At 38.0% G+C, this 18,553-nt stretch overlaps 3 protein-coding genes across 4 annotated transcripts in view; 1 reads left to right on the forward strand and 2 right to left on the reverse strand.

Moving 5' to 3' along the window:
* Nucleotides 1–1,050: 1,050 nt before the first annotated feature.
* On the reverse strand, nt 1,051–1,851 carry LOC145685665 (uncharacterized). Its single transcript, XM_081758058.1, has one exon. The coding sequence runs from the start codon at nt 1,849–1,851 to the stop codon at nt 1,051–1,053; it is 801 nt and encodes a 266-aa protein (XP_081614184.1).
* A 2,850-nt stretch (nt 1,852–4,701) lies between these two features.
* Nucleotides 4,702–5,193, forward strand: LOC145685666 (uncharacterized). The gene has a single exon (XM_081758059.1). It carries the CDS (start codon nt 4,702–4,704, stop codon nt 5,191–5,193), a length of 492 nt encoding a protein of 163 aa, XP_081614185.1.
* A 7,356-nt stretch (nt 5,194–12,549) lies between these two features.
* The window catches only part of Nmdmc (NAD-dependent methylenetetrahydrofolate dehydrogenase), a 34,407-nt gene continuing 28,403 nt past the window's right edge, over nt 12,550–18,553 (reverse strand). For both annotated transcript variants that reach the window (XM_081760451.1, XM_081760452.1), the window contains one exon: nt 12,550–14,402. The gene's annotated coding sequence lies outside the window, so the exon portion shown is untranslated. The remainder of the gene's footprint in view (nt 14,403–18,553) is intronic.

The following is an 18,553-nucleotide window of genomic DNA, read 5'->3' on the forward strand; positions in this document are numbered from 1 at the left end:
TACTGATAGAGGTACATACTATGGTCCTAGGCTACCATACCAAATTTTTAGATTTGGCAATTTCCAAAATTTAAGGGGGGTGGTCCTATGTACCCCTGCCAAAATTTAGGGGTGGGCCAAGGTACCCCTGCCAAAATTTAGAGGGGGTGGTCCTAGGTACCCCTAGGTCATTGACCCCGGCCAGGGACCATGGGTCCTGAGGCAGGGACCCAGGGGCCAAAAAGTTCGGCCAAGTCATGCGATTACTACTGAAAGTGTGAAAGCCGTGAGATACCAACTGAAAGAAGTTTGTGAGGCTTTAGTAAGTTTAAGTGATAACTCAAGTGACTGTTTTGAGACAAATGAATGTCAGTCTCTCATCAAGGAAATAAGGTCCTGTGAATTCATTGTTTCTCTTATTATTTGGTATGACATTTTGGTACAGATCAACACTATCAGTAAAGTTTAGCAAAGAGTAGATTCCCAGATAGATGTTACTTTAAAGCATGTGATTGGTTTTGAACAGTGACTGCAGACGTACAGAGATCAAGGTTTTCAGTCAGTTCAGGTCACAGCAAGTCAGTGGCGTAGCACACTTTTGCGGGGCCCCCCCGCAAAGTATAGAGCAGGGGCCCTATTTGTAAAACCGATAGTTATGATGACAATAATAAAAATGCCTTTCGGCCAAACCTACAAGGGAAGGTAGATTGTAAAATTTGTACAGGAGAAAGATGTTATTGAGTGTAACTCATGTTATGCAACCCGTTTGACAACTAAGGAGAGAGTGGTTGCCGAAGGAAAAGGATAATTACTTGGGTAATTTTTCGAGGGATTTTCGCTCGTTATCCGGGCTCTTCATCACGCCGGCTTTCAAGTGATTTATAACAAATTTAGTGTGTAACAGTTTTAACTGACCATGGTTTTGAGGTCTATGGACCATGAAACGTTAAACTGTTGAAACGACTGTAATATACAGGTTTAGATGTTTTTTTTTAAAATATAAATAATAATAATAATTATAATAATAATAATAATAATAATAATAATAATACATGCACTTTCTACTTACAATTAATCTTGAACTTTGAAACGTCTTTTTCGTGCAGCATTCTTGCGAGCAAAATCTTCCACTAAAGAATGCAGATTTAACTTGCGTGCTCTTTCAACTTCGATGCTTATCATACTAAGAGATGACAAACGTTCCTGCATCATCGAACTGCGCACATGGTTCTTAATTAATTTTAGTTTTGAAAAAGATCGTTCTGCTGAAGCCACTGTCACAGGAAGAGTTAAAAACAATTTCAACGCCACAGAGACCTCAGGAATACTGGAAATAATCACATGATTTTTAATAAGGACCAATTCCGCAAAATCTTTCACTGTTCCCACTTTTAAGCATTTGATATCATTTCGAAGTACACTACGGGTCATAAGTAACTGATGAGGGAATTCTGAAGAAATATCATTCGGATAGCTCACTACAAGTCTTTCCGCCTTTAAAAAGAGTTCCTTGTCACTACTGTTCACGAGAACACTGGGTTGCAAACACTCAAATTTTTCAGTGATGTTCATCATGCTTTCAAACCTGGTCTGTAATTGACTCAATACAGTATCCAAATAACCATAGAAAACATTAATTCTGAAATATTCTTCTGAATTACTTAGTCTTTCATCCTCACATAATTCGTCAAAAAACTTTTTTGCTCTACTTGGACGTTTACTTGTGAAACGACATTCGATCCCCCACATTTGTGCCATTTCTTTGGACTCTTTCTTCACTTCGTCAAAAGAATTCCTTAATTCTTTAAGTGAAATAAGTGCCTCACCCAATAATTTTGTTACAGCTTGTATATCTTCATTTGGTGACTGCATTTTTTTTGATACGATGGTCGTAGTTTCTAAAACTTTATGTTGTACTACCACTTGAATTACAAACTCGTAGCATTCCATTTGTTTTCTTAACGAAATTGCATCGTCGCGTTCCTCTGACTTGTTTGATGTCACAATTATGTTGCTTAAAGCCTTCAGAATTTCTCCATAACGAAAACGGACAGCTAATAACGCGTCGTAAGCTGAGCCCCACCTTGATGGACATAGTCTTTTAAGAGTCGTGGCTTTACTATTAGTTTCTAGAATTTGCCATCTTTTAATACTGGAACTAAAACAGGGGTGCCCACAAGGGGGGGCTATGACGCAAACTGCGTCATTGAAATATTGGGGGGGGGTAAAAATCTATATAAATATGTTTGAGAGGGTGTAAAAATTAATCGAAAAGATTTTTTTTTTCATGGAAGAACACCTACGGATAGACAATTGAGGGGGGTGCGTCATGGAGCTGAGGGGGGGTGGGCACCACTGACTAAAAAATACATAAAGCTTTTCAAGAATATTATAAAAGAACGTTATCTGCGGAATTTTAGCTGCGTCTCTTAGCACTAGATTCAAGTTGTGAGCAGCACAATGTATATAACTGGCTGAAGGCTCAAGTCTCTTGATGCGCTCTTGCACTCCCGAATACACTCCGCTCATCACTTTCGCCCCGTCGTAGCCCTGTCCCCTGCACTGTCTTATTGAAATTCCCTTTTCTTCAATGAATTGTAAAATTGTATTTACTAATCCTTGTGCACTTCCGTCCAATACCCTCAAAAATCCCAAGAAACTTTCATGTATAATGAGTTCTACGGGGCTGTCGTTTACATCCTTCTTTATTAGGACGTATCGAAAAATGAAGCTTAATTGGTCGTGTTTTGAAATATCTTGAGTAGTATCCAAAATCAAAGAAAAGAAACAAGCGTCCTGTATTTCTGCGATTATTTGTTTCTCTATTTGCGTTGACAACATTTGAATAATTTCATTTTGTATTTCGGGACTTAAGTATGTAGTTTTGCTCTTTGTTTTATCATTTATTAATCGAGACAAAATGGGGTCGTATTTACTCAAAAGTTCAACTACCGCAAGAAAGTTACCAGTGTTAGGTTCACCCAGTTTTTCGCGATGTCCCCTAAAGGCAATATTACACATTGCCAAAGTGAGTGTGACGTCGATTATTCTCCTCAATATTTCTCGAAAATAATTTATCTCGTCTTCCATTTCAGATACTAAACTGTCTCTCACAGTACTATTATTTTTCCATGTCGTGTAAGTAATACAAGCTTGCAAATGATATTGAGCTCGTTCGTGCTCTTTAATTTTTTTCCCTAGTCCTTGCCAGTCACTTATTCCTTCAATCCATGCTGAATGAAAGTGAGTTGCTTTCCTGTCAGCAAAGAGCCAACAGGGCTCACAATATGCGCGGTTCAGTTTTTCCGAATAACATAACCATAGTCGTGGGATTTTGCCATGTTGCGTATTTTGAAAATAATATTCGGAAGAGAAACATCTATTTTTCTCGTCTCTAATAAAAGGACCGGATGGTTTGCAGGGGCCATAACTCAAAATGCACTTTTTTAAGTTTGCTGGGATTTCGAAATTAAAATTACCTCGATCGGTTGGATATTTATGAGACAAATCTAATGCTTCAGCAGTATGGTCAACATTAGTTTGAGAAGTGGAGGGGAAGGGGGAACTAGAGTTGATTTCGGTATGTTTGTTATCCGAAGGGCAAGAAACACTATGCTCACTTTCCACGGGTTCACATTCCATATTTGCAGACACCTCAAATTCAGAAACACTCTCAGATTTTTCATCTTGCAAAGTTTCTGGTGAAATACGTTGTTCACTTTCTTTGATCACTGAAAAATGTGAAGAAATTTTCGGGATGCTTTTCAAAAAAACATCCCTTTGTTTCGTTTTTTTCCTTTTTGTCGCTCCGCTGGGATACACACGTTTACTGGACATAGTAATTGGGCGGGGGGAGGCACTACACAGGGGAAAATCACAGCCTATGATTAAAACAAAAGTCACACATAAGATATCACACTCACCACTAGAAGGAATACTGTTAATCTATATTTTTTTCTAATGCAATTCACTTCAACACAATACCACACACAACTACCACTTTGCTGCTTGTATTTGCTTGACGTCCTACCAACAAGCAAGGCTTCTCGTTATGAAATGCATGTCACATGGTCAACATTGCCCTTTACCCCTTTTCATTCCATTTTCAAACTCTCTGACTCATCCTAGGTATTGTTCGCTAGTTTTAGCTGAGAGGCGGGACACGGAAGAATGTTTTTAGTTTTCTTCTGCCTGTCACTGGTGACCCTCCTCAAAATAACTTAGCGACCCGCGAATGACAACCATTAAGTTGAAGGGGTGGGGGCACTTACTGCTCATATCTGAATTCCCAGCCTAGCAACCTGCTAGCAATACATGTGTACATAAAGCGAACCGACAGTCCGTTGGGGGCTCCAGAGGCCAAAATCTTGAAGAGGAAGGAACAAAAGAACATTCTTCTGCTGCGAAACTGAACTAAAGTTCAACGTACTTGATGATTTTTTTTTTTCGAAACCGAGAAGTCTTTGTGGCTTGGAAATCACGATGTACACACAAATACACACAAATGTTTGCAAGTGGAATTATTTAGTGGAAGTAAGGTTGAAGTTCTACTTCTTTAAATCTTTATTCATGGCAAGACTTTGGGGCCCTCTATACCTCGGGGCCCCCCCGCACTGCGGGGGTTGCGGGGGCAGCTGCTACGCCACTGCAGCAAGTGAATTAACGAGTGGTATTGGCATCGAGTCAAAATTCAAAGAAGTTATTACACATAATAAGAAAAGGATGATCACATACAAAGTGCAGGATGAGGTAATACGGTTAAGTGAAGACAAATTCAAAATTGAATATTTCTATGTTGTTATTGATACTTTGGCACAAAGTTGTGAACCTCGATTTCAAGCGCTAAGAAAGTATCACGAGATATTTGGATTTGTATATGATGTTGCTTCTCTAAAAAGTCTGACAGAAGAGAAAGTGCTGGCTAGTTTTAAAGATCCTCAAATCTCTCTCTCAACGCACGATATGTCAGATGTGGATGGTATTGAACTATTTGAAGAACTGAAAATGTTCAGTCGTGTTTTCAGTGGTGTTAATATTAAAAATGCCATGAAATGCATAGCGGAAAATAAGTTAGGAGAAGTGTATCCTAATTTAGAAGTGGCTTTGCGGGTTATTGTGACTATGCCTGTGTCGGTAGCATCAGCAGAAAGAAGTTTTTCGCGTTTGAAACTGATTAAAACATACTTGCGGTCGACAATGAGTCAGGCAGGATAGACTTTCTTCATTAGCTATATTATCTATCGAAAGACACATCTAGCAATATTGATATGACAGAAGCGATCCAGGTGTTCAGCAGCAGGAAATTTCGTAAGGTTCCCATTTAGATGAGTTTACTAATTTTTAAACATCCTTTATGAATCTAATTTGAAGAATCTCTCTGTAGAGAGAATCAAAGGTGTTCTTCCAACTATTTTTTTTTTTAAATATTGTCGTTATAATTCAAAGTATATTCAAAAACTGCCGAAGAAATTCTCCACAATAGAAAAGTCAAACAAGAAAAATCGAACGATTATGATTAACGAGCTCTATGAGGTGAAGCTAACACAACCAAATGATGATGCTTGAATGAATGGAAACTCATCTAATTTTGTTGAAATTACAATGTAAATATTTCTTCGTAATTATTGCGCATATATTTTTTATTCTGGATTAGTGTCTATAATATTATTTACGTTTGAATATATAAGTGGAGAAACCTAACTTCATACATATTAACCCTAAAGTGCATATTCGAAAGTGATTTTGTCATCTTATTAAAATAATATAGAAAAATCTTCCTTTTTCAAAAAAAGAAAAAAAAGAAAAAAAAGAAAGAAAAAAAAAGAAAATAAGACATGAAAGTGAATGGGATATTTTGGAAAACAACAAGAAATGAAAGACTTTTAAGAAAAAACTGGTTTCTATAAATCTTATTCGTATAAAAGGACTAGAAAGATCTTGATTGAAAACTTTTCCCTAGAACAGTAGGAAGAGAGACAACAAGATGGATGATTAAATAGAATAAAGGTAAGTTTGTACTTAAGTGTATTGGTATGTGTTAACATATGTTAGTGGGTTTATTTAAATATTGCATGTTATTATTAAGAACATGTTGGGTTTCGCCTAGAACTTATACAACCCGGCAGCTCATTCCGAAACCAAACCTTGTGGGTGCGCAACTGTTGTTAAACACACGTTATACTTCGCCTGGAACTTATGTAACCAGTACAATTTTCGCCTGGGACTTATGCAACCTGGGACGGTTTTTTAGGGGGGCCTCGCTTTAGGGTCTTGCCTACGGCCTCGCGAAACCTAACACCGCCTCTGTCTAAATGGGTCTGACAAAGGCATAGAAGGTGGAGATCATGCTTACGAGGGGAGGCTGGAAAGTTCATGAAATCAGCAAGAAGAAATTTACCTGGAAGAACCATTTTAATACACTTTTCACAACGATATTGCAACATTTCTAACCCTTGCAAATAGAAGGTCTTGTCCTGTTGTGCAAACCAGCCCTCCACCTCCGTAATGAGTGCCTCATCGGGTGGAAAATGTTTGCCTTTGAGATATTTTTTGAGATGTGGGAAGACGTGATAGTCGTAGGGTGCCAGATCAGGTGCGTAGGGTGGGTGAAGTACACAGGTGAAGCCCAGATCCACTAGCAATTGCATGGTTTGATGAGCCTTGTGGGAGGGTGCATTGTCTTGGAGAAACTAAACAACACTGCTAACTTTTCCCCGATGTTTTTTTTTTTCAGAGCCTCCTTCAGCTCAATCAAATAGTTGCAATCAACCCCAGCATTGGTGGCTTCACCTTTTTAAGATATTTGATAAGGATGAGATCATCCTTATCCCAAAACACCGATTCAAGCACCTTCCCAGCTGATCTGTGGCTTCGGAATTCTTTGGTCGAGGAGATCCACTGTGGCACCACTTCACGGATTGCTGTTTAGTCTCTGGATCATACTAGTGCAGCCATGTTTCATCTTCTCTCACCAGAATGCGCAAGAATTCACTAGGGTTTTTAAACTTTTGCAAAATTTCCTGTGACATCTGCACCCGTGTTCTCTACCAGTCAACATTTAGGAATCCATTTGGCACTGACCTTCCGCATGTCCAAATATTCTGCTATTCTGAAACCCACACCCTCAAGCTATATCCCCACACACGCAGCAAGGTTTTTGATCGATATGCACCTATTCTCCATGATCATGTCATGAGCACTTTTTCGATGTTTTCCGTGGTTACTGCACTTCAAGGCCCGGTTGAGCGATGATCGTCTTCAGTGCCATGATGACCAGTCTCAAAACGCCTAATCTACTTCGCTACTGTGGTATGCCAGGAGCGTGTTCCCCAATAGTACCCTGCAAAGTTTTATGAATTTCAATAGAGGATTTGTCTTGCAGCACAAAAAAACTTGATGACACTGCGAAGCTCATTCTTCTCGAATTTCCTTAGATCCTCCGCCATATCTTCTTACAGAACGTGTAACAAAGGAAATAACAACGATAAAATGATCATATACTGGATGAGAGGTTCACAATATATGACCTTTCTAATGACTACAATGATATGTTTCAATTGTTATTTCTTCTTGTGATTTCATGAATTTTCCAGCCCCCCTCGTATATCCGAATAATTGCAGATGACTACAACAGACAAAGGAACCAGGATAGATAATATACCAATCGAATTGATTAAGAATATGGAAGATAAGGGCCAGAAAAAAATGTTCCAACTCTGCAATGAAATATATGAAACAGAAGGGTGGACAAAAGACTTCCTGACAACAATCATGATACCAATGGCTAAGAAATCGAACCCAAAGAGATGTGAGCATTATAGAACTATTAGTCTCATATCTCATGCAGCTAAAATTTTGCTTCGAATTCTGAACAGAAGGTTATATGGAAGAGCAAATGAAAAAGTTGAAGAGGAACAGTTTGGGCTCAGGAGAGGTAAGGGCACAAGAGATACAATTGGACTATTAGGAGTAAATAAAATGAAATTAAATCTTTGAGTTTTACGACCCACGGTTATGCCGGTTAGGCTAAAGGAGACGGTGATGATGAGTAATGATGAAAATGGTAGAATGAAGAAAGTGGGAGGAAACGGGAGAACTCCGAGGAAACCCACGCACACAGTGTTTGTCCACCACAAAGTTCACTTGGCGGGGGCTGGGATCGAATCCGGGACCCTAAGCACCAGAGGTGAACGCTCTACCACTGAGCCAGTGCGGCCCCGGACTATTAGGTCTAGGAGTGTCAAATATAGAAGTAATGGGGGATTTGAACAGGTGACTAGTTTTCGATATCTGGATAGTATTATTAATAATGATATGAAATGTGAACATGAAATAAAAGCAAGGATAGGAATTACTATTTTGTGGGACCTTGAATAGAGTTGAGAAAAACACTCGTAAAATGCTTCATGTAGAGTAGCGTATGTATCGATCAGAAACATGGACATTACGCAAAAATGATGATAAACCACTGGAAGCTTTCGAAATGTGGGCGTGGAGAAGAATAGAGTGAATTATCTGGGTCGTGCGAAAAATAACTGAGGAGCTGTTAGAAATGGTAGAATATTATATATTAGATATTAGATAGAAAGAACAATATTAGATATTATTAAGAAGAGGAAGAGAAACTGGTTGGTAGAATGAATAAGAAGGAAGTGTGATGAGGGACATGCTAGAGGATATAGTGGCAGGAAAGAGAGGGAGGGGCGAAGGAGACAACAATTAATAGTCGACATCAAAACAAAAAAATCATACATGAAGACGAAGAGGTTAGTCCGAGACCGTGGAGCATGGAAACTTCTCACTGTCAGTTGCGGCACGTGAGACAGAGAATCGGTATCACACAGCACGGTCGCACACATGATCACCAAATTCCAGAAGACTGGCTCTGTTGAAGATAGGCCACGTAGTGGGCGATCAAAGACCGTCACCACTGAGGAAACAGCAAGGGCGGTGATAACATTGTTTGTGAAAAGCCCTAACCGCAGTACCCGTCGTGTGTCATTGGAATGTGGAGTAAGCCAATCCTCCGTGATCCGGATATTGCACACTTATGAGTGGCATCCTTGCAAGCTGCACATGCTATATATACTTAAGGAGGATGACTCTGATCGCCGGTTGGAGTTCTGCATGTTGACTACCGAAGAACAGGAACGGAATTCCTCATTTCCCAATGGCATTCTGTTCAGCGATTACACATACTTCACTTTGAACGGGGAGGTCAATTAATCAGCATAACTGTCGATATTGCTGTGACACAAATCAGCACTGAGTTGACCCGAGTAGAGAACATAGTCAAGAAAAAATAATGGTGTGGTGTGGCATATGGGACACTCGCATCATTGGGTCATTTTTCATTACCAACATGTTAACTGTGCAACAGTATCTGATGCTGCTGCAGGACTTTGCGTTTCCTTCCATACTGAACGTGAACGGCGGCAGCTTAATATTTTATTTTGAGCACGAAGGAGTCCCCACACACTATGGAGTTGGTGTGCGTGAATGCTTAGATGCACAACTTCCAGGGAGTGGCCACCCTGATCCTCTGACCTAACGCCCCTCGATATTTATCTGTGGTGACACCTTAAGCAGATTGTGTATGTTGAAAGAATCCGCGATTTGAGACACCTTGAGGCACGCATCCAGCACGCCTTTGACCAAATTTCATCCGACATTCTCCTTTCTGTGCAGTCAGAGTGGTTGCGGCGACTGAAGTTATGTATTGCACAGGTTGGACACCACATGGAACCTGAAAAAATGAAATTTTTGAGTTTTACGTCCCACGTTTATGCCGACTAGGCTAAAGGATACGGTGATTATGAGAAATAATTGAAATGGTGGAATGAAGAAAGTGGGAGGAAGCGGGAGAACCCCGAGAAAGCCCACGCACATGGTGTTTGTCCACCACAAAGTTCACTTGGCGGGAGCAGGGTTTGAACCCGGGAAACCCATGCACGAGAGGTGCACATGGAACCTGTGTTGTACCATGCGCTTAAGAGGTAATATGCCAACTTTGGGCCTTCACAACTTCCGAACCCTCCAACATTGATAAAAGCAACACTGTATTTGTGATCTCGAGCTAGTGTTATTTAATATGCTATACACCCCCCTTTTCGTTTAAAAAATTGACTTGAATCCAGAGTGGCAGTTTTCAAGATGGCGGCCATGCTCGACATACACCCCAAAAGTTGCGGTATCTCACCCGATATCAGTTGTCATACTCACTTTTCATTTGTTCCCTTCCGGCTTCAAATTATAAGGGTATCCAAGGGCTATTGACTCAACCTGTATTATATGATTATATGGTGGAGTCATGATTGTACTTCTTTGACCCTTTAATTGGCAAGCATTGATAACATTACATTTAAAATATTTAGTTTGCTTAAAAATACACAGACACGGCGTTTGTCCAATACAAAACTCATTTGGTGCTAAGTGGAAGTGAACCAGGCATCCAACCGCATAAAAGCTGAAAGCTTTAATACTAAGCAACGGTGACCCGTTCTTGAAGATCGTGTATTCGTTGCAAGATTCATTATGAGTACTTAAGAACTTAGAAGACTAAAAGAGCACATCTATCAATTACTTTTACATATGAAATAAATCTCTTTTTTTTACTAATTTCATACTGCAGTGCCATAAACTTTGGTTAAATATTTCACACTTTATTTTCTATTTTTTTTTTTTTTTTTTTTTTTTGGGGGGGTCCTTTTTTCAATTCATCAATCATTGGAAAACTATTTCATAATAACATCAGACAAACTGGTAAGAAAAGCTAATGATGGAAACACTGCTTCAGCGCACGGACTTCATTCAGTTTTCTTCTGCTTGGTAAGAACGGACCGAGCATGTTGGTTTATAACGTTAACCCGCCGTATAGAGTAGTTTTCGAGAAAATAGCATCTTTTGATTTTCACCTTTGAATAAATTGAGATTTGTATCGTCTAATTTGCGATCGTCCAAGTGATCTTAATGATGAAATAAAGTTTTTGTATCAAATAAGTTATAAGAACGGTTAAAGTTGCGTACTAGTTTAATGAAACACGTAGATCGATTTAGATCCCTAAAACAATTATCATCAAAGGAACAAAAACTTGGATGGGAATTCTTGACTTTCCAAACCATCGACAAAATTTCAATGTATTCTTGCAAAGCATAATATATCTTCTTCCAGTATCCCCCTCAAAAAGTTTAGAAAAACATCTTACCAGATTTAAAAGTTATTTTGTTGATCCATTAAATAAGTCAGGTATTGATCGTGCTCAGTGTGAATGTGACGCTTCATATATAGGTGAAACCTGACGTAATATTAACACCCGAATTAAAGAACACATTAGAGAATCAAAAATGTCACAAAAAGACGGATGTGGGAATTGTCACTTCACCTAAAACAACATACACACAATATAAAACAGGTTAATGTGATAGGTTCAGAAAAACAAAGAAATAACGGGAGTCTTTCCTTAATCATAAATATAAACCATAAACCGGCTTTAAATCTGGATTGTGGCAACATTGATAATATCTGGCTACCTACCTTTGATGTATATTTTGAATCTGGCAATATGACGTAACATAAACACCGCGCTTCCTTCAACTTAGCTTGTTTCTTCTTTCGTCCACTGTGCTCTGCTCGTTCTTTTTAACATCAATCTCTCACGTTATATTTATTTGGTGATATGTATTCGTTTTTCCATACCATATTTCTTTCACCCATTTTTATTATTGTTATTTTACCACTGAAGACGGAATTGTTGTTCCGATACTTTTGGAGAATATTTAGTTTTCTCACGGGGGGGATTTATTGGTAAGTAAACATTTTATTTTATTTTATTTATTTTTATTTTTTTGTTAATTTAACTCATCCTCTCATGCGTCTACCTAATTTTGAAGCACTCTTATTTTTGGTGTAGGAAGAAAATTCAAACCCTCGCTACTTCCGCTGAAGTATCTTAGAAAAAGATTTGTTTACGATTTGGTTTGGATACATTGAACGGTATGGGCATTATACGTCTGTACATACTGGGATAGATTGATATTCAAAAAAAATTTTTTTTGGCATGTAGGGGCTAGAAGTCTGCACGGACCGGAATTTTTATCCTGGGCCCGGCCCAGCCCGTGAATTTATAATGTGAGGTCCGACTCGAGTCCGGAAACATGTTTTAGGCCCAAGCCCGAGTAATAATCAAATAAGTCCGAATTACAGAAACTTAATAATTAACGCAAAATTGTATTTTCATGTACAGCAATTAGATTGATGATTTTGCAGTTGTGCTTTAAAAGTTCTCCAGAAAGAACGGTCCGATGAATATTGTTGAACAGTATATTTACAAAGTTAGGGCCGAAAAGGCCCGAGAAATATGGTTGTATATTTAAAAATTTACGGTTCGAGCTCGGCCCGAGCCTGAAGTGATACAGGCTATGCTTTGTAGGCCTGAATCTGACCCGCGGGTTCGACCCGAGCTCGTGCAGACCTCTAGTAGGGATATTGTTTTTATTTATTTATTTATTTTTAGGAACCTTATCCATCTCTATTAGGATCATTGAAAAAAGTAAAAAAAAACTAAATGAAAATACGTAATGAAAACAATTACTTTATTAACAAGAATATAAAGCAACAATATAGTTACACTTTGTTAGTTTCTTCTTAAGGCAATATTTACAAGTCAACATATAAGACATGTCGCTTTTATATTACTATTTTTAAAATTTCTCTTGATGCAGTCACACTACAAAATAAAGCAATACTCTCCTGACTTTTTAATATTCCTCGTAGCAAAAGAGGCCGTTATAAAGTGACAATGATATGAGAGTCAAAAACAGAAAACCCTATATATATAGTTCTACGAATGTACAAATACAGTGCACTCAAAATGTTCACGGTTGCATTTCTTAAAACATGACTGTACATAGACGCTTATCTGTACTCTTGAAACTTACGAAGAAAAAACTTATTTATGTTTATTATAGCACCATTTTTTAAAGACAGACTCCTACTTTATTAAACAAGATTGCATCTTGGCATTTTCAGAAATATCGTGAGTCACAAACAGCAATAAAATACTTTACAAAAAACTTACATCTGTCAATGCATTGGCTTGTAAACAAATATCAAATGCATATAACTGACATCAAGAAGCTACCTTCGTCTTCACTATCATAATTATTTCAATGCAAACGTACGGTATGATACGAGGCACATCCAGACAGTAACTTTCCCAAGGGTCATGAACAGAAACAAAACACAATCGAATGGAAACATTTATTGTACCAGATGCAGGATGTGTTGAACTAGTTTTCTACATATTCACCACCGGAATTCAGACATTTGTCATATCGTGGGACTAACTCGTCTATACCTGTGTCGTAGAACTCGGCCACCTGAAATTGGAACCACTGTTTGACAACCTCCTCCGCCTCTCCGTCATTCTGAAAATGCTGATGTTAACCTGACAGGAATCTATAGAGGTGTAAGAACAGATGGTAATCGCTCAGAGCGAGGTCCGGACTATACGGTGGATGATCCAAAATGCCCCAGCCGAACTGCTGCAGGAGATCTGTTGTCCGGCGAGCTGTGTGTGGGCGGGCATTATGTGTTTGCTCATGACTGGCACAGTTGACGTCGGATTTCAATCGGCACTATGCCCTGTGCATTCAAAAACTTTATCGCTGCTTGCACTTCACACGCGGCGAGAGCTGGAATAGAAACGTCCATCTTCAACCACTGTCACAACGCTACTGAGAGCACTAGGGAAGTTCCGCTGGGGCATGCGCCTTCCTAGGACCTTACTTTCTCATGTGTATGCAGTTGCTTCAAGCAACATACGGTTTCCTAGCTGTGGGACGCATCGGCAAATTACTCTCTGGATGCGCCTCGTACATAAAACATCATACTAGTCCACTGGTTCTCTTGATTATTGCAGGTGTTACATGAATATAAAGCCTTTCAGATGAAATATAACACAGGAAGCTAAGATCATTTAGGGTTATGCGGGTTAATATTAGTTCACCTGCCAACCAGAACAAACTTTACTACAAAAACTTTAAACGTCTGTACAATTATTAAAAAAGAAATGTTTCTCTTGTATTTCTTCTACCTGCAGTTCCATAAACTGACAGTAAAACATACTTTAAAACACAAATCAGAAACAAATGACCAATGTAAAGTCTGAAAACAAATATATATGATATATTTAACACGTATATAATAAAAATACATTAACAAGTATTATTTTCACGATCTTTTCACAACCTATCAAATGATAGAACAACTTCATGATATTAATGTACAACTTTAAAAAAATGTATATTCTAATACTGACAACCTTGTACAGCAAAGTTTCCAATTGTAAATCTTGGTTCATTTCACTCGTGTAGAGACTGGAACATATATTCATCACGAAAAACCAACAAGTGACGACCATAATCTGAAAAACAAAGATAAATCAAGTATTTTAAAGAATAACCAAAATATTATTCTTAATTTATTGGACCAAAAGATAGAATACATTGAATCAAAAATTTCCTTGTACGCCTTATATCTGGAGAACTACATACAGTATAGCTAAACCCAAACTATCAGTTAACTCACTATGATGTGCTTATTCCGTAGAAAATATGAAAACTCGATTTAGGGGCCGTTCGAAAATTTTGTGGTCCTTGATTGAATAACTAATTATTGGCCAAGGTCGCAATCATTTGATCCCTTTTTTTTATTCCTAAAATTCTTGTTTACTGTAATAATCCACTAAGAAACTTGTACTTTTACTATTTTCATTAGACAATTAATAATGTCATTTCCTGCCTGTTAATATGTTGACAGCAAATTTTTATCTTCTCCTATACAGCTGTGACCACGAGGCGTAGATTTTGCAAACAAAATTGATTTCTTTTCCCAATTTTCCCTTTCTTTCATCTGTCGGAAATTTAAAAAAAAAAAACTTATCAATATTTGTGTCCCCAGTGATGACATTAATCCGTGACTAATATTTCATTTTCACTTTTGGGGAGCACGGTGGCTCAATGGTAAAGCGTTTACCTCTAATGTGTGGGGTCCCTGGTTCGATCCCTGGCCTAACAAGTTTGTGTGGACATCGTGTCCGCGGATTTCCTCGGAGTACTCTCGTTTCCTTCCACATTCTCATTCCACCAATTCTTCGATCATCATTCACTTACCTTAAACCTTTTGGGATTTTATGATACAGTTTGTACCATACGGGTGTTTCATGGTACATTGCATTATAAAACTCTCCTATTTGAGATTTTTCGTCCTTTTTTTTTTAAGTCCAGAGGCATTATAGAAGACGTTACGTATGGTTTCACACCTTCCTGCGTCGAGACATAGAAGGTGATGACATAACTTTAAACAATATATTTTCTTTTATTAAGCCTATGTTTATTATTTTTTGGTGGGCTCATTTTTGCACTTAGAAGATTAAAATTTTGCACAAACATTCAGTCCACCGAGTAGTATTTACCAGATTTTTTTTCAGATTTCTGCGTTAAAACAGGGGGATCCAGAGGGGCAAAAAGTTGAAAAAAGGGATTTTTTTTTACCAAAAAATCCTTTTTCACTATTTTTACGCCTCAGATACATGATGGAGACACGTAAATGGTACCGTCTGAAAGGCGGTTCTATTCTGAAGAATGATGTGCAAACCATGATCCTAAGGTAATTAGGGATGTCTCAGGGAATTTTTACAAAATTTCCTTCTGTATACAGGGAATATAGGACATTGTCGGTATTTTTTTTTTGGCGGGCTTATTTTTGCACCTAAAAGATTAAAATTATGCACAAACATTCAGTCCACCTAGTAGTATTTATCAGATTTTTTTCATATCTCTGTGTTAAAACAGGGGGGTCCAGAGGGGCAAAAAGATTGAAAAAAGGAATATTTTAACCCAAAAAATCCCTTTCTTCGGGATTTTCCCGCCTCACATACACGATGGAGACATGTGATTTGTACCGTTTGAAAGGCAGTTCTATTCTGAAGAGAATGATGGGAGAACCATGATCCTAGGGTAATTAGGGATGTCTTACGGAATTTTTATCAAAATATCCTTCTGTATAGGGAAATATGGGGTATTGTCGGTATATTTTTTTTGGCGGGCTTACTTTTGCACCTAGAAGATTGAAATTGTGCACAAACATTCAGTCCACCGAGTAGTATTTAACATTTTTTTCAGATCTCTGCGTTAAAACAGGGGTGGTCTAGAGGGGCAAAAAGTTGAAAAAAGGGATATTTTTACCAAAAAATCCCTTTCTTCGGGATTTTCCCGCCTTACATACACGATGGAGACATGTGAATGGTACCGCCTGAAAGGCAGTTCTGTTCTGAAGAGAATGATTGGCGGATTATAATCCTAGGGTAAACAGAGATGTCTCAGAAAATATTTTACCTGAGATCAGGGTCTTTTGCGGTAATTTGGGGCATTGTGGGGATTCTTGATAAAATTTCTCCCACCCTTACTATTCGATAGAAACTTGAAATTTGGCACACACATTCAGTCTACCAAGTAGTATTTATCAGATTTTTTTTGAGATCTCTACGTTTACACAGGGCCGTTCCAGAGGGGCCCAAGGTGTGAAAAAAATCCCCCGAAATTTTCCTTTTGATATCACTTTTTCCCTCTCCCGGTATATGGTATGGGCATGTGGTACCATTTGAAAGCCTGCTCCATTCTGAAGAGAATGAGATATGAACCATGATCCTAGGATAAATAGTGACGATGCAGTAGCTGCTTGACTGAAAGTCTAAAAAATACCCAAAAAACCAAGATCTTAAAAGGGTTAATCATCGTCTCCCGTAGCCTAAAGAGCATAAACGTGGGACGTTAAACTGACAGATTTCATTTAATTTTCAGCATTTTTACTTTAGTGCGCTTGATGTGCATTGTAAAAAACAGGATCATGAATAGGATATGACCACACTATTCCAATCCACACTCCATTTGAATATTTGACATCCATACAGAATCCATTATCTGATACCACAAGCAATAAAAATAGGTACGTACACTAATGTCCAAAATGACTGTCGCATATCTATAACTGTCTTCTTGTAAGAATATAATTTGATAATGATTTTGCTGGGTACTTTTAATACTGATACTATGTGTATAATCGGGAAGTGGTAAATTTCATAGGAAAAGAATTACAAATACGAAAATTAGAATGACTAAAACAAAATGTTGCTAAATGAACAAGAAAGTTTCATTTTAGTTTTATTGTTCTTATTTACTGCTCTTTTGACACGAAATTTTCCACATACATGTCTTTGCCGATTATACACATACTAACATTATAAGAAATACCGCCGGGCGAATTCGTTGTCAAACTATATTCCTACAATAACATATTTATAGACATGCGACAATTATTTTGGACATGAGTGTACACACAATTCTCAGTGTAGAAATTCGGCAGAAAGTGTCCTGTTTAAAATATTAAATAGATCTGATTTTGGTTACGAAGAAAAAAGAAGGGCATTAGTTTTATTGCTGTATTTAATGTGCACCATTTGTGGATAAAATATGTATTATTCTATATCATGGATATTTGTGCGGTAAGTTTCTCATATAGAAATACAGGCTTTTGCAGGTGATTTACCTTTGTGATGTTTAAGCCTTAATACACATACTGAAAAGGGATTTAAACACTAAACTTAGCATCATGCAGAATATTTTTTTAAAACTAGCAAGCTGATGTGCATTTCCATAACAATAGCGTCAGGCCACATACAGAAAGGCTGTCCCCGATAAAAATAATCGGTTTTCATTGACCCTCTCGAATAAGGTATTTAACCGTTGTTATGCCCGATACATTGCTGGCTATACTGGGGCGTGTACTTGGTAACAGTATCAGCTAAGACCGATTCGTAGGACGATGAAGATGAAAGTGACAGCCTTCTGGAAGGGGTTCATTTGTGGACATAGCGAGGCCCAGACTACATCGTACACACTCCTAAATATGTTCTTTAATTGAAATACGAGTAATGAATATAAAAAATATTTTCGAACCATATATGTAGTGCGAAATTGGCAGGAAAATACAGTTTAGGAAGCTTCTGCCCGTACCATAATTACCGTAGGTTGTCAAGTCTCATTGAAGTAGTTAGTGCTATGAAGATTTAAAAAATTTCAAACCCTGCTGCGACGGTTTGAAATATATATAGAAAAACTTAGGAGGAGCCTCTTTGTATCCTAATAATGTTAGGGTCATGGTTCGTACGTCATTGTCTTTAGAATGAAGCAAAATTTCGAATGATGCCATACGTGTGTGTTGCGAAAGACACCTAAGAAAATATCAGACGTCCTTGGTTATACATTCGCCAAGTTTCAGTTAAATATGGATTTTAGGTATGAAGATAGGAAAGTACTTCGAACCGAAGACAGCAATTTTTGTAGCCAATATGACTTGGGGAGGTGTTTTTTCCATATGTAAACAAGTGCTCGTGACATTATGAGCATCATGAAATCAAACTAAATTAAATCTTTCAGTTTTACGTCCCATGATTATGCCGGGCAGAATAAAGGAGACGGTGATGATGAGAAATGAATGCAATGGTGGAATGAAGAA

The sequence above is a fragment of the Thermobia domestica genome, chromosome 5 (assembly GCF_964235325.1).
Source record: "Thermobia domestica chromosome 5, izTheDome1.hap1.1, whole genome shotgun sequence".
NCBI classification, from domain to species: domain Eukaryota; kingdom Metazoa; phylum Arthropoda; class Insecta; order Zygentoma; family Lepismatidae; genus Thermobia; species Thermobia domestica.